The 15,500-nt window shown below is 36.9% G+C and overlaps 1 protein-coding gene across 5 annotated transcripts in view; it reads left to right on the forward strand.

Moving 5' to 3' along the window:
* The window catches only part of AUH (AU RNA binding methylglutaconyl-CoA hydratase), a 185,186-nt gene that overhangs the window by 19,598 nt on the left and 150,088 nt on the right, over positions 1–15,500 (forward strand). For 4 of the 5 annotated variants that reach the window (XM_028531499.2, XM_036021433.1, XM_036021434.1 and 1 more), the window contains exons 2-3: positions 833–900; positions 1,006–1,093. The exons of the other annotated variant lie outside the window; for it this stretch is intronic. In XM_028531499.2, coding sequence (XP_028387300.1) covers positions 833–900; positions 1,006–1,093 — 156 coding nt within the window. The remainder of the gene's footprint in view (positions 1–832; positions 901–1,005; positions 1,094–15,500) is intronic. 5 annotated transcript variants of the gene reach the window in all.

Genomic DNA, 15,500 nt, shown 5'->3' on the forward strand with positions numbered 1-15,500 from the left:
AGATATTTTGGAAGTAACTAACAAAGATACTTAAGCAAGGGGTGACTTTTATGCATAGAATTGTTTTTGGAAAGTTAATCTGACTGCAGCAGTTGGAATGGGAGACTGGATTTATTAAAGATGATGGTCTCTGATAAAATTAGGAAAGTTGGGGATAGCTGGGCTTTGTGGGAGGTAGAACGAACTTTTTTTTTTTTTCTATAGATTCAATTGCTTGTTGGACTTCTAAGTGGAAGTGCCTTTAGTTTAAGTACATGCGACGGGGAGAGAAATTTGGGATGGAAATATTGAAAACGAGTTAGTTTGGCAAAAAGAGTAAATGAGAAGCTAATACCTGGTATGTATACCACTAGCAAAAAAGCTGACCCTGCAGTACTTGCCTGTGGCAAGGATTTGTTAGCTATTCCTTCTCTATGTAGGGGAAGGTAATGAAACCGCATTTTAAATAGCATGCTGTAATTGAGGATTTTCACTAGCAAGCCTGGCCTTCCCTCTAGTTAGTATGACTTGATGATGTTAACTGTACTTAAATACCTCAGTGGTGCTTAGAAGAGATAAATTGAAGGAGACATGATGTTACAAAATTCTTCTCTAATAGTCTGAAGAAAAGCAGTGAATATTAAGCAGAAGATTGATTTTATAAGTATATTACATATTACCACATTTTTTAAAAATATGCTTTCAAAGAAAAGTAAACATGAAAGTAAGCTCTTGGAGTGAACCTCAAAGAGGCGGAAGATCCTGAGTCCCAAATTAACCAGCTGCGTGTGTGGGAGCCTGTACCCTGAAAATTCACTAACTCAAGTGCTTGTGCTTTTTTTTTCTTAACTAGGAATTGTGGTGCTTGGAATAAACAGAGCTTATGCCAAAAATTCATTCAGTAAAAATCTTGTAAAAATGGTGAGTGTAAAGATTAAATTGTTTGCTTCTAATATTAAGCTATAGTGTTGACATCAATCTGAAAAATTTATCCCTTTTTTGTCTTACCTTCTTGTTTCTGTTTAGCTCTCAAAAGCTGTGGATGCTTTAAAATCTGATAAGAAAGTACGGACTGTAATAGTCAGGAGTGAAGTTCCAGGGATATTCTGTGCTGGTATGTAAATACATTTTATCATGAAATTAAACTGTAGCCTAATTATTCCTTAAATAGCCTATTTTCCATTATAAAGTGTCCCATAGTTTGAATTCCATTGCCAACAATTCCTCTTTGTCTTTTTTTTACTGATTTACAAGAAAAAAGATGGCTTTGTCAGTATTAGAAACTTTTGTAGCATATAGATTGCTTTGGGAGTTGAAAAAATAGTTTGAGCCATGAAAATATTTGTTTGTAGTACATGAAAAATATTTATGAAAGTTCATCTGGGAAGGAAAAACTGGGTTTCCTATCCGCAGCAGTGTATTCTGTATCAGTAGCTGAAAGAAATAGTTGAATCAACGAGCTATATCTGCCACAGTACATAGTGTTAAGTGTCATTTGCTTTGAAGGTTGGCGTTTGTAGTAGTGCCTACTTGTGTTCACAGAATGTATTTTAAAATTGGTATCTACAGCAGTGAAAGATAAGTGTTTGTTTTCCCCATTTATACTGCTTACCAAAAGATAAAGTGTCCTGTGTTTTCCATATTGTAAATATTTCTAAACCATGATGTTACCGAACAAACAAGGGGGGCCTGGGACGATATACTGTTACCTAAAGAAAATCCCCAGGTCCGTTATGTCCTCTGTAGGAAAGATGTCTTTCAATGCCAGAGATTCGTGAAAAGGAAAGGAAATGTTTATTTAATGCTATACAAACTTAAAGTAGTGACCTAATGTTTTCATAAAAAATTCCTAAAGTCCCTTAAAACACCCACAAACAGACACAGTCCTTCTTCCCCCTTTGCCCAGTCCAGAGTACCACATCTCGGGAAAGGAAATAGAAGTCCATGGCTCAGGCAGCCCCTGGTTCTTCCCAGTACTCTGTGCTAGGCTGGTAGGCCTCCCTTAGTTCCTGGCACCCTCAGCTGTGTTGCCGGGATCTCTGCTAAAGCCGGGTGGTGGTTCCCCCTTCTAAAGCTGCGGGGGTCCCTACTCTGGCAAAGGAACGTGGTCCTCTCTCCCAGGGCCATGGGAGTCCCCACTCAGCCAAAACCAAGTGCTTCTCCCCACAGAGCTGCGGGGAGGGGGATCGCCACTCTGCCAAAGCCGCATGGTGATTCTCTCTCGCAGGGCTGCAGGAGTCTCTACTCTGCCAAAGCCGTGTGGTTCTCCCTCTGTACAATGGCTGCCGTGTCTGGGTTTAAATCCCCACGCCAATCTTCCGTCCCATTTCTGACTCCTCCTACAATCGGCCTCACATGCCAGAACTCACACCTTTCCAGCTTTACTGGACTGCTATCATAAGTCTGGGCAGGTGTGGCCCCATGTCATGGAGCCAATCATCTCCAAGCTCCCATGCAGGCCAGGCGCTGTAATTTGGGGGACCTGCTCCCCAGTTACATCTTGGTGGGCAAATTACTTCTATTCCCCTGGCTCAGAGCCTGGCCACAGCTATTTAACATATCTATGTAACCAGTTAAAGGTTATAGATATGTTAAATGACCACACCAGAGGGTAGCTGCAAGGCTGTTGCTATTCAAAACAGCTCTCAATGGCCCTGCTCCATTTGTCCCTTCCTCCAGCCCACACCTGGGGGGGGAGGTGAGGACATCCTAAAATCTCCTGGACACCTTGAGTTCTGGACCCCATTCCAAATCCCTACTTTGGACCTCCCACTTGGCTGCACCCTGTAACAATGAGAATGAATCTGTTTAAACTAGTAAGAAATGTAAATGGGTATGATAAAAAAATGCTGATAACATGCAGTATCATTGTAATTTATTAAAAGGAAAGGAAGGTAGAACTTGACTGAGGCATAAAAGTTTTCTTCCCCCAGTAAAAATATAAATGGGACAATCCCTTTGAGGTAATCAAACATTTGAGGGAATGACATACAGTGTTTTATTTGTTAAACAAGTATTTATTGAACATTTAGGGTATACTCAGAACAATGCTGAGAACATGGGGAAATATCTCTAGATAGAACCATTTTAGAGATGTGTTAGTTTTAAAACAGCTATTCTTCAGTTTCATTCTTAAGGGTCCTTAGTTTTTTGAGCGTTAGACTCTGTGGCTTTCACCTTAAAATATTGCAGATTTTATAGTGTGTAGGAATATTCCCTGTAAATGAATTATATTTTGGCTTTTGATATAACATAGCATACCTGCAAGGGTTAGTTTTAACTCAGTCTTATAATGAAAGACATTCAAGTTACACCCCTCATCTGCTTGGGTGGTGAGGTTTTTCAATGCAGGCTGTTGGTTTTACATCTGTCTAACACAAGTAGCACTCTCTGCCTGGTAGGTTGGTTGAGAATGCAGTGCCACTGTGTACCTGAAGGATAGTCAATAGTACATAAGTTATGGCTGTCCCTAGTTTTTGTTAAGGCTTTACATGTATTTCTATTTTATTTCTTAAACAATATGAAACACTTATATTGAGACAATAGAATTTTTGTATCTGCGGCTTTAGGACCAGGCAGCTACTGCTCCAGGGGACTGAGTCAGATGCCATGGTGGATGGCTGTGAAGTCACTGCTCTCAGGCCCTTTCAGGGCTGCTGAAGGCTTTATCGGAAGGACTTTGAACAGTTAGGCGCCTTTAAAGAAGGACCAATTATGTGAGTACAGAAAGATTGATAGTGATACTGTGAAGGCAGAACAGCACCTCAGAAATAGTGCTAATGACTATAGTAACATTACTTTCTGTTGGTAGTAGATGTTGTGATTAAAAAACACTGTAGAATTCTTATCTTATTCCTTTGCTGCTCATATGTTTTGAATCTCCATATTTCTTTGAAAAAGGTTTTAATGCTTTGGTACAGTTTATAGATAATCTTTTATAGCTTGCCTTTTTGGGGACATAGTAAGTAATATACCAAATCCTTTTTACCAGATTAACAAGTTAGCTCCGAATGCTTTCCTCCAAGAGTTGATCAGATCTGCTTTCTTTGCTGTATGTGCTTTTAAATTTTTACATGATTAAGATAATCTGTATTTTAACTCATAAGAAAGACCTTTTATGTGTTTTGTCCAAAAAAAATCAGTGTTTAAATTCTAGAAAAATTGGGGCAAATTATTTATTTTATTAACTCAATGTGTATAATAGAACCATTTCTCTGGAAGGTTTTCTTTGCTTACATGTATTTGAAACAGTTTAGTAGGTCTGCCTTTATCAATGTATACAGATTAAGTATAAACCCAGATAGATTTAAACTGATAGTTTATACTAGTTTAAAATATTAATTTTAATCAAGTTCCATATATTCGTTACTGAGGAATACAGTGTTTCAGATTGAGTCTTAATTTCTATTCTGAAATAGTAACATTCAAGACCAAGGTCCTTTAAAACAGTAAACTCATTTATTGATTAGTTTCTTAGCCCTCCCAGTTCCCTAAAGTTACTCATTTTCCCTTTCCTTTCTGCCCTCACAAAGGTTTCTCTTCTCTGTACATCTGTATTCCAATGGCTTCTTGTTCACTTCCAAAAACTTCAAGTTTATGAAATGGGCTTGCCTCAAATTTCTTGATGGGAACTTCTCTTTTTCTTTTTTGAAAATCATCTTTTGTGCTTTCTGCACATAGCACCTAATAGGGACTCAGCATGTAGTTGCTGAAATTAATCAGCCTTAAACTGCTATGATTCATTAATGTTCTTTTCAGGGACTTTCTGTTGGGATGTGTTTAGCGGTTTCTCTGAATTCTCTCCTATAGACCTCCTCCTATTCACTGATAGTGTCTCTGCCTCCTGAATTTGGTTCATTTTTTCTACATCATTTTCATAATATGCTAGAAAAACAGATAATTAAGGACTATTAAAGGGGTCCTTTTAGGCAATGGAGATTGGACAGAGTAATTTCTGACTTGCCATTTAAATCTGTTTATTTAGAGTCAATAACCATCTTTCACTTACATTTTAAAAAATATTTATTAAATATTTTTAAAATAAATAATAATATTTATTAAATACTTATTTATTTATTTACTTATTTTTAGAGTGAAGGGAAGGGAAGGAGAAAGAGAGGGAGAGAAATATCAATGTATGTTTGCCTCTTGCATGCCCCTGCTGGGGACCTGGCCTGCAACTCAGGCATGTGCCTTGACTGGAGCAACCCTTTGGCTTGCAGGGCAGCACTCAGTCCATTGAGCCACGTCAGCCCGGGCTCACTTACATTTTGAAAATCAAATTCTAGTTTTAAAAAATAGTAGGTTAAAATATGTGAAATGTGTACAAAATGTATTTAAAAAGTATATATACAAAGAGAGGAGTCCCACTCTTATCCACTCCCTCTACCCCATTCTTCCCCTAATAAAAATAACACTTTTTACTATATTATTTATTATTATTCTAGTATTTTATTATACAGATGCATACAAATATACATGAACATACAAATGCACTCAGTAGAATGTTAAGAAACTAATGTGATAATATGAAGACTACATTATAGTGTGGAAAATTCATGTTGCAGCAAAGAGCCATTTATGAAATGCTATGCCCATTATGATTCTAGCTGTATAAATTATATTTACAAATAAGATTATGGAATAGGAGTGATATTTTCTTTTCTCCATCTTTAAACTTTTTGTGATAATAATTGTTACTTAAAATTATATTAAGTGAATATATTAAGTAAATAATTTTGAAAAATATCACCAAGTGTATATGTTTTTTTGGCTTTGGTGTCTAAAATTGTGACATTAACTGAGTATCTGAATTATTTGCTACAAGCATTTGAAGGGAAAAAATTTTTAGAAGAAATCAATCTTATAGGACAATTCTCATGCTTTCTTTTTATAGACTCTCTGTAAGGTTAAGGACCTGATTAAAGGCATGGCTTAGCTGGAACTACTCCTGACTCATTGGGCAGGATTTTCTTTACTGTTCTAGTAATTTCTGTCTGATCTTTTGGAATATGTGTTCTTTTAAGTTCTTAAAATTTTATGCATTTACACATCATAATGGTCCTATGTTGACTGAGAAGATGCATAATGTCAAAATACCACTCTGGTTATAGTAATGTATTTAAATGAATTTTCTGTTATTAATCACAGCACTATGTAGATACAGAAAAAAAAAGATATGTATATCATAGTTAATCTTGGCTGTAGACAATGCTTTCTATGAGTGTATGCTTTCAGATAGCATGCTATACCCTAAGCATGACTCCAGGTCAGGAATCACTCTTGTGTACTCTTTTTTGCCTCTATACTTGATAGATACTGAGACATGTCATTTTGATAATCAAAGCTCATTGTGAAACACTGGCTACATAGTTTATATAGGAGATTGGCTTGAATGTGTGCTCTGCCTGCATATTCTAGAAATTATTCACTTAAAAATTTATCTGTTTCTTATACACATACACACATACACACACACACACACACAAGAGCTGAAAATATTCTGTCTCAAAATATTTCTGTAGTCACGTTTTTAATATCTAAAGTGAAATTATGAAAAAGTCCTTTTAGTTAGGCTACTGCATTGGTTGTAAACTTGTAACCGTAGCCATCTGTTTATTTTTGTTTTTTTAGTGTTCTAAGGCCAGGTAGAAAGTACATACGGATTGTTTTTCACCATAACATTTTTAAAGTGAAATTTTATGAGAAATTACTGAGACGGGTTTTTTCCTTTGAAATTACTGAAATAGATTGTAAACAGTTCTTAATAATTGATTCTTGTATGTAGAACTCATAATTGTTTTACTAAATTACACTGGTGTGAGTTTTTTTAAAAAAAGTAAAGGTAGTTTTGCTTCTGCTTTTGAATTCTAGGAAATTGTGTTCTGACAAAACTTTTCACTAAAATTGTCAGCATGCTTTATTGAGTGTTGTGTGTATTGCTCAAAAGGTACAGATGCCATGGTGTGGTTAGATATATGGGGGCTTCTGACTAATGAAGTTGCCTATTCAGTGTTGTTTCAAAATCTTAGGTTGTTATATTTATATACTGGAATGTTAATCCCTTAGAGCAGAGATTGTCAACCTTTTTCATTAATGGCATATACAAACTGATTACTAAAATTCTGCAGCACACCCCCAAATATATTGTTTTGCTCATCTGACAAAAAAAAAGTATAGTTTTGCTTCATTCACACTGGATGGCTGTTGTTGTGTTGGCTATTGTTATTTTTATAATTTGACAATCTAAGGGAAAAGAGGTTGGTGCCTCTGACTAAATAGTCAGGTATTTCATGTTTTAAGAATTCTTGTGGCACACCAGTGTGTCTCTTGCAACACACCAGTTGAAAATTGCTGTCTTAGAAAGAGTTTGAAAAGTAAAGTGAAGAGATAGATACCCACAAATTCATATTAGTTTAGCATAGGGTTCTTTTGTTTCATTTCCTGTTTTTGAATTTAAAAAATTTGTTTTATTGAGGTATGAATTACTTGCAATAATATAACAATGTACCAGTTTTAAGTATATAATTGAGTTTTGACAGATGTTTAAACAATGATCACAGTTGTCATACAGAATATGTTCAACACTTAAAAAGCTTTCTTGTGCCTATTTACTATCAGTCCCTTCTACTCTGACCCCATAAACCTGTGATCTTCTTGTGTTATCATAGTTTTGCATCTTCTAGAATGTCTTAAAAGTGGAATCTAGCTTTTTCATTTCACATACTGCTTTGAGGTTCACTCATGTGTTTCAGTAGTTTCACCTCATTGCTGGGTATGATTTTTATTTTATATGCCAAGTGGCTATACCACAATTTATTTATCTGTCTAGAAGTTGATGGTCATTTGGGTTTTTCTGACATTTGGCTTTTATGAATACTGCTTCTATGAACGACCACATACAGTTGTTTTTATGAACATGTTTTTGTTTCTTGAGTAAAAACTTAGGAGTCAAATCACTAGGTTGTGGTGTAACGTATGTTTTGTTTTATAAGCAACTAACAGTTGTTTTCTAGAGTGGCTGTGCCATTTTGCATTCCCTCCAGCAATGCATGAGAGATCCAGGTGTTACATATTCTTGTCAACACTTGATATTGTCAGTCTTTTTAATTTAAGATATCCTAATGGGTATGTAGTTACATGTCATTGTGGTTTTAGTTTGCATATCTCTAAATGAGTAATAATTTTGAACATGTTTTCTGCTTCTTTTTTGTTGCCTGTATATCTTTTTTGGTGAGTGTTTATTCAGGTCTTTTGCCCATTTTATTTTTATGATTTCATTTATTTTTAGTGAGAGGGGAAGGGAGAGAGAAAGAGAGGGCAAGAAACATCTGTGTGAGAAAGACAAATGGGTTGACCTCTGTATATGCCCCGACCTGGGATCAAACCTGAACCCAGTCACGTGCTCTGACTGGGAACTGAACCAGTGACCTTTTGCTTTGCAGAAGGATACCCAACCAACTGAGCCACACTGCTCAGGGTGTCCATGTTTTTATTAGTATGTCAGTAGAGTTGTATGGTTCTTTATCTGGTATGTGTTTTGCAGGTATTTTCTCCCACTCTGTGGCTTGCTGTTTTTCTTAGTTTGTTTTGAAGAACAAAGTTTTTTTTCTCTTTTTTTCACTATATTTTATTGATTATGCTATTACAGTTGTCCCATTCCCCCCTTTATTCTCCTCCACCCTGCACACCCCCTTCTACCTGTATCCCTCCCCCTGCACTTTTAGTTCATGTCAGTGGGTTGTGCATATAAGTTCTTTGGCTTCTGCATTTCCTATACTATTCTTAACTTCTTTCTGTCTATTTGCTACCTACCAATTATGCTACTTACTCCCTGTACTCCCCCTGCTAATAATCCTCCATGTGATTTCCATTTCTGTGATCCTGTTCCTGTTCTAGTTTGTTTGCTTAGTTTGTCTTTGCTTTTGTTCTTGTTTTAGCTTTAGTTGTTTATAGTTATGAGTTTGTTGTCATTTTACTGTTCATGTTTTTTATCTTCTTTTTCTTAGGTAAGTCCCTTTAACATTTCATATAAAAGGGCTTGGTGATGAACTCCTTTACTTTGACCTTATTGGGGAAGCACTTAATGTGCCTGAAGAACAAAGTTTTTTCATTGAAATTTGATTCATCAGTTTGTTTTCTTTAATGGTTTGTACTTATTTGTGAACTAAGAAATGTCATTCTACTCCAAAGTCAAAAAGACTTTCTCAAATTACGTTTTCCTCTAGAAGTTTTTTAGTTTTTATGTTTTACTTTTAGACCTAAATATACATTTTGCAACCTATTCAGAAATTAACTCAGAATGCATCATAGGTCTCTGATCTGGATTCTTAGCAGAGCTCCTAAGACCCTGGAAATTTCCTGAGTAATTAGAGTACTTTTTGTATGCTAATGAGATGATTTGAGGCAAAGGCAGAGTTCCCTAGATAGCTTTGGGATGGGGGTTTCCAGAAAAATCAGCCATTAGATTAGCTGCAGGGGCTCCCAACCTGAGTGTGGCCTAGGATGGCAATGAATGCGGCCCAACACAAAACTGTAAATTTACTTAAAACCTTTTTTTGCTGATCAGTTTTTGTTAGTGTTTGTGCATTTAATGTGTGGCCCAAGACAACTCTTCTTTCTCCAGTGTGGCCCAGAGATGCCAAAAGATTGGAGATCCCTGGTAGAGGGTTAGAATTTTCAGCCCTACTCTTTCAACCTCTTCACTTGAATTTGCTAGAGGTACCTTTAAAAATGACTCAGAGTACTCATTTTATAAGGAAGTAATAATGAGAGGCTATTGCTAACTCATTTTTCTGATCCTATTTCTGTTTTAAGAACTACCTAAGTAATATTTTATGCTCTGTAGATACTATTTTCTTTTTATGAAGTAGGAAGTATATATTAGTAATAACCTGCTGACTCATCCCTCTGCTTCCACTCTTGCCCCACTCTAACACATTCCCCACAAAGCAGCCAAGTGATCTTAAAAAATAATCACCTCTCTTCCCTGCTTCCAATAATTTTCAGAAATAAAATGTGTGGTGAACTGAATAATGGCCTCCTAAAGATATACATGTCATAATCCCTGGAATCTGTGAACATGTGACCATAAGTCTCTTAGTCTTTGTCATAAATATGTAATTTAAACATTTTACAGTGCTTTAGAAAAAAGTAGAGACCATTTTAGTTTGAGGGCCTTAATCAAAACTGGGTGCAGAATGGCCTGCATGCTGTAAGTGTACCTAACTCCTGATTGACTGGATTCCTTTCTTTCCTCTGCTGTCCAAGTCCTTCCCTGGGACCTGACCCAGCACCTGCAGCTGGGGGAGCCAGGTTGAGTTCCATTGAGTACTGCAGGAAGATGTCTAGACGCTGTGTCTGTGTCTCTAAGTATACCGAGAAAGTTCCATTTTTCCCTTGTGCAATTGATGAATGATCCTGCAGACAGTTCTGAAACTCACAGTAGTACAAGTGTTTTGTTCAGTGGCATTGTTTGGGTGAATGCTAGGTTGGAAGACTACTACCGATTCAGATACTCTTGAGGTTTAGGATTCCTGAAAACCCGCTGATTAGAATTTCCATTGTAATAACTTAGGATTTGGGGGGGGCAAGCTAAGGTTTTTTGAAAGGTAGAAATAGTATTTTCATATTCTCTAAAATAAAAGTAAAGGCAAAGTAAAGGCAACATAATTAATACATTAAATACCAATATAATTTACTAATTTAAAACATTTGTAATTATATATATATATATATATATATATATATATATATACTTTCACTTGTTGTCTTTTCCTAGCTATAAACTTTTAGGGATGTTCTTCTCTTGAATTATATGAAATATCTGTGAATTGGTTTTGTTTTGTGACAGATAATATGTCCCTAGTGGGTGTCTTTCTCAAAGTGTTGTTTTATTCCAGCAGATGGTTACTTTCCTGGAGTATCTGCCTGACCCTTTTGAGGCTTATTTTTAAAATTTCTGATATCTTGACTGAATGCTCAAGATGTTCTGTACCTTTTTATTGATTCCTGCTGGTCATAACATGAACACCAGGAGTTGTTCAGACCACACAGCTCCCTGTGATGTTCTTTGATGATTACCTATGAATCGACAGTTTAAGGGATCCTCATACAGTTTATTTGAGTCTCTCTATCCTCTCTAGTTTTCTGTCCTATAATTCCAGCCACCCAAACCCTCATCTCTAGCATCATAAAGACTGCCATGCTTACTTTATTTAGGTCCCCCTGCCTTGCACCTCACTCTATAAAGTGCCTTCAGGAGGAAAGCTAGAAGTCAGTAGACTCCCAGATCAGTCTCTCACTACTTTTTGATCATCTGAAACACAGTTCGTATATTTTGAGGGGAGAAGGGCTCCTCTGGTACCACTTACTTCATCATAGTCAAAGGTGGAAGTTTCCAGGTCCCTTTAGTGTAGAATGGTACTTATGAGTCAAGATTTAGGTGCTGTCTGTGCTCATTGTTCCTTGGGTTTCTTTGTTTCTAGGCCCTGTGACTAGACAGAGCTAGGAAATACATAGATAAATAAATATATTACACTACATATATGTAACTCAGATATTTACACCAATGTCTTTACTTATATTTTAAAAATGTGTTAATACTAATAACTTCATTTCCAGTTTGTCAACACAGGATTCATTCTTAGCTTCTCCCATTATATATTTGTATTATCTGTAATATATTTACTCATTTGCTCAGTCCTACTGTTGTTGGTCATGGACCAGGACCAAGGTGGGTCTGCTGGACCAGTCTGGAAATGGGGTCTTATGAAATTGTGAGAAAAGAATTTCCTAGGACTCACCCATAGGAGAATGTGAGGTATAGTGAAAGATTCATTATAGAGGTACACTGAAGAGGCAAAGCTCCCTCTTGCTGTGGAAGAAGTCCAGCTTCGGGGCCACAGGCCTGCATTTGTGCCCATCAGGCCCAGGAGGATGCCAGGACCCTGATACGTAGAACTTACCTATGTCTCATTTTCCCATCTGTGTGTCTGCTGCCAAGGCTCCATTGCACCTGAGGTTTTAACTGGCTCTGTGTTTCTGCCATGTGGCTGCCACAATGAGTGAGAGTGTGCATGTGCAAGGAACCCCGGACTTTGTTAAGCTTTGATTATATCTCCTTGGGTTTGAGAGAAAGCAGGCTTTCTGTCAGACTAACCAGTCTTCCTAATTTTTCAGGGCTTGATCTGGGTACTCCCCCTATCCAATCCCATTCCTGGACTTTCCAGTTCCAAAAGCTGGTCTTTCCTATCCGCTTGGGGGTGGGAGTTAACATACTTTTGGCTAGGATTCGAATGTCCCCTGGGGCATCTGGGAAGCTGCCCCCTCCTAGTTACCTGGCTTAGTTAGCTGTCTGGCCCTCCCTTCTTTTAAGTTAATATCTAGCTAGCTGCCTACTGGAGCACTATAATATGCAAAAAATTAGTTTCAGAATTGTGATCTATACTACTGTGATAAACACATTTTCTAACTAGAGTTTAGTATTTACTTAGAGTATTTATGTGTTTAGATGGAGGATATAGAGGAAAAATACTGTGTTAAAAAGTTATTTATGTGGTCCTGGCTGGTGTGCGGCTTAGTTGGTTGGAGCATCGTTCTATACACCAAATGGTTGTGGGTTTGATTTCCAGGAATAGCACACGCCCAGGTTGCAGTTCCATCCCTGGTTGGGATATGCCTGAGAAGGCTCTTTCTCTCTAAAAGCAATGAAAGAAATATGTCCTCGGGAGAAGATTAAAAAAAAGTTATTTACATTATTTCCCCTTTAATGTAATTGTATCTTATTCATATAAAACAAGGTTAGGCTTTCTCACTTTTTTAAAAAAGATTTTATTTATTTATTTTAGAGAGGGTAACAGAGGGAGAAAGAAAGGGAGAGAAACATAATTGTGTGGTTTTCCCTTGCACATCCCCCCACTGGGGACCTGGCTTGCAACCCAGGCATGTGCCCTGACTGGGAATCAAGCCAGTGATCCTTTGATTTGCAGGCCAGCACTCAATCTACTGAGCCACACTAGCCAGGGCGGTTTTCTCACTCTTGTTTATTTTACTTTGCATATACAAAATACCAACATAATTTCAAAAGGCAAAAGTATACACAGAAATGTCACTTTCCATTTCCTCTCTCTAATTCCTTCCATATGATTCCCACCCTTGAGGGTATTAATGAATCTCATTAGTTCCTAGTTTACCCATTATGTTTCTTTTTGTAGAATTAAAGGCATGCTTGCTTATCTATTTCTTTCTTTATTTTTTTTTAAGATTTTGTTTGTTTATTTTAGAGGGGAAGGGAGGGAGAAAGAGAGGGAGAGAATTATCAATGTGTGGCTGCCTCTCAGGTGCCCCCTACTGGGGATGTGGCCCGCAGCCCAGGCATGTGCCCTGATTGGGAATTGAACTGGTGACCCTTTGGTTCACAGGCTGGTGCTGAATACGCTGGAGCTACACCAGTCAAGGATACCTATTTCATTCCTTTCTTAAACAAGTATCATTCTATGTATATTCTTTTGGACTTTACCTTTGTCATTTAACAATACATCCTGGAAATCATTCTATGTTAGTTCATAGAAATATGATACTAACTGGAAGTGTATGAGGGGTTAGTGTGATTTTTTTCAAGATCTCAATTGAGATTTTATCACAGTTTGTATGGTGATAGAATGATCATGATCCTGTTGGGGAGGGTGAAGTGATTTGACTCAAGAGAAGCCTTCAGGTAAGCCAGAGGGCCTGGGATGCTAGATTGAATGGAGGTTTCGGATTTCAGCTGGTGAAAGGACACTTAACTTTGAGGGAAAAATGAAGTTCTGCTTATTAAAACCTCAAATTTTGATAAAAATCCCATGACAGAGCAGCCTTTTTCATTCAATGGTAAGTTACTATAAGTGATTTTGAAGAAAATTTACTGTATGATTAAAAAATTATTATTTTTTAGAGCAGTTTTAGGTTCATAGCAAATTTGAGGAGAAGGTACAGAGATTTCCCTTATGTCCCCTGCCCCCGCACAGGCACAGCTTCCCCCATTAGCAGCATCCCCCACCAGAGCAGCACATTTGTGACAATTGATGAACCTACGTTGACACATCATAATCACCTAAAGTTCATAATTTGTATTAGGGTTCGCTCTTGGTGTTGTGCCTTCTGTGAGTCTGGACAAATGTATAATGCCATGTGTCTACCATTATAGTAACATACGGAGTATTTTCACTGCCCTAACAATCCCCTGTGCTCTGCCTATTCATTCTTCTACCCTGGCAACAACTGATCTTTTTACTCTTGCCATAGTTTTACCTTTTCCAGAATGTCATATAGTTGGTGGAATCATCCAGTATGTAGACTTCTGAGATTGATTTATTTCACAAAATAATATGCATTTAAGTTTCCTCGCTTTTCCATGCTTTGATAGCTCATTTCTTTTTATTGCTGAATAATATTTCACTGTATAGTTGCACCTCAATTTATTCATTTACCTGCCGAAGGACGTCGTGGTTGCTTCCAAGAATTGGCCATTATGAATAAAGCTGATATTAACATCTGTGTGCTGATTTTTGGGCATGTTTAAACTCCTTTGGATGAATAGAAAGCATGATTCGCTGAATCATATGTTAAGAATATGTTTAATTTTATAAAATCCACCAAAATGTCTTCCAAGGATGCTGTACCCTTGAGGTGAGAAATTTTCCATTTTCACCAGCAGTGAATAAGACTTTCTGTTTCTCTGAATCCTTGCCAGCATCTGGTATTGTCAGTGTTCTAGATGTTGTCCATTCTAACAGGTGGGTAGTGGTGTCTCATCGTATTTTAATTTTTTATTTCCCTGATGACGTATGATGTGGAGCATGTTTCACATGCTTATCTGCCACCTGTATATCTTCTGTGGTGAGGTGTCTAAGGTCTTTGGCCCAGATTTTAATTGAGTTGCTTGTTCCCTTATTGTTGAGTTTTAGCAGTTTTTTGTATATTTCAGATAGTAGTCCTTTATCAGATATGTCTTTTACAAATATTTTCTCCCAGTTTGTGGTTTGTCTTCTCATTTTCTTGACTTTGGCTTTTGCAGAGCGGTAGGTTTTTATTTTAATGAAGTCCAGCATATCCATTATTTCTTTCATGGGTAATGCCTTTGTTTTTGTACCCATACATTAAATCTATAGATCAAATTGGAAAGAACTGGTATCTTGACAATATTGAGTCTTCTCATCCATGAGCATAGAGTATCTCCCTATTTACTTAGTTGTTCTTTCATTTTGATCATAGTTTTGTGGGTTTTGTCATAGAGATCTTACATGTGTTTTGTTAGATTTATACCTAAGTATTTTATTTCTTGGGGTGCTAATGTAAGTGGTATTGTGTTTTTAACTTAAAATTCCACTTTCCCATTGTTGGCATATAAAAAAGTGATTGACTTTTATATTCTGTATTCTGCAACTTGGATATAATCACTTATTAGTTCCAGGAATATTTTTGTCACTTCTTTTGGATTTTCTGTATAGTAGACAATCATATCATTTGTGCACTGTGAG

The sequence above is a fragment of the Phyllostomus discolor genome, chromosome 3 (assembly GCF_004126475.2).
Source record: "Phyllostomus discolor isolate MPI-MPIP mPhyDis1 chromosome 3, mPhyDis1.pri.v3, whole genome shotgun sequence".
Classification (NCBI taxonomy): domain Eukaryota; kingdom Metazoa; phylum Chordata; class Mammalia; order Chiroptera; family Phyllostomidae; genus Phyllostomus; species Phyllostomus discolor.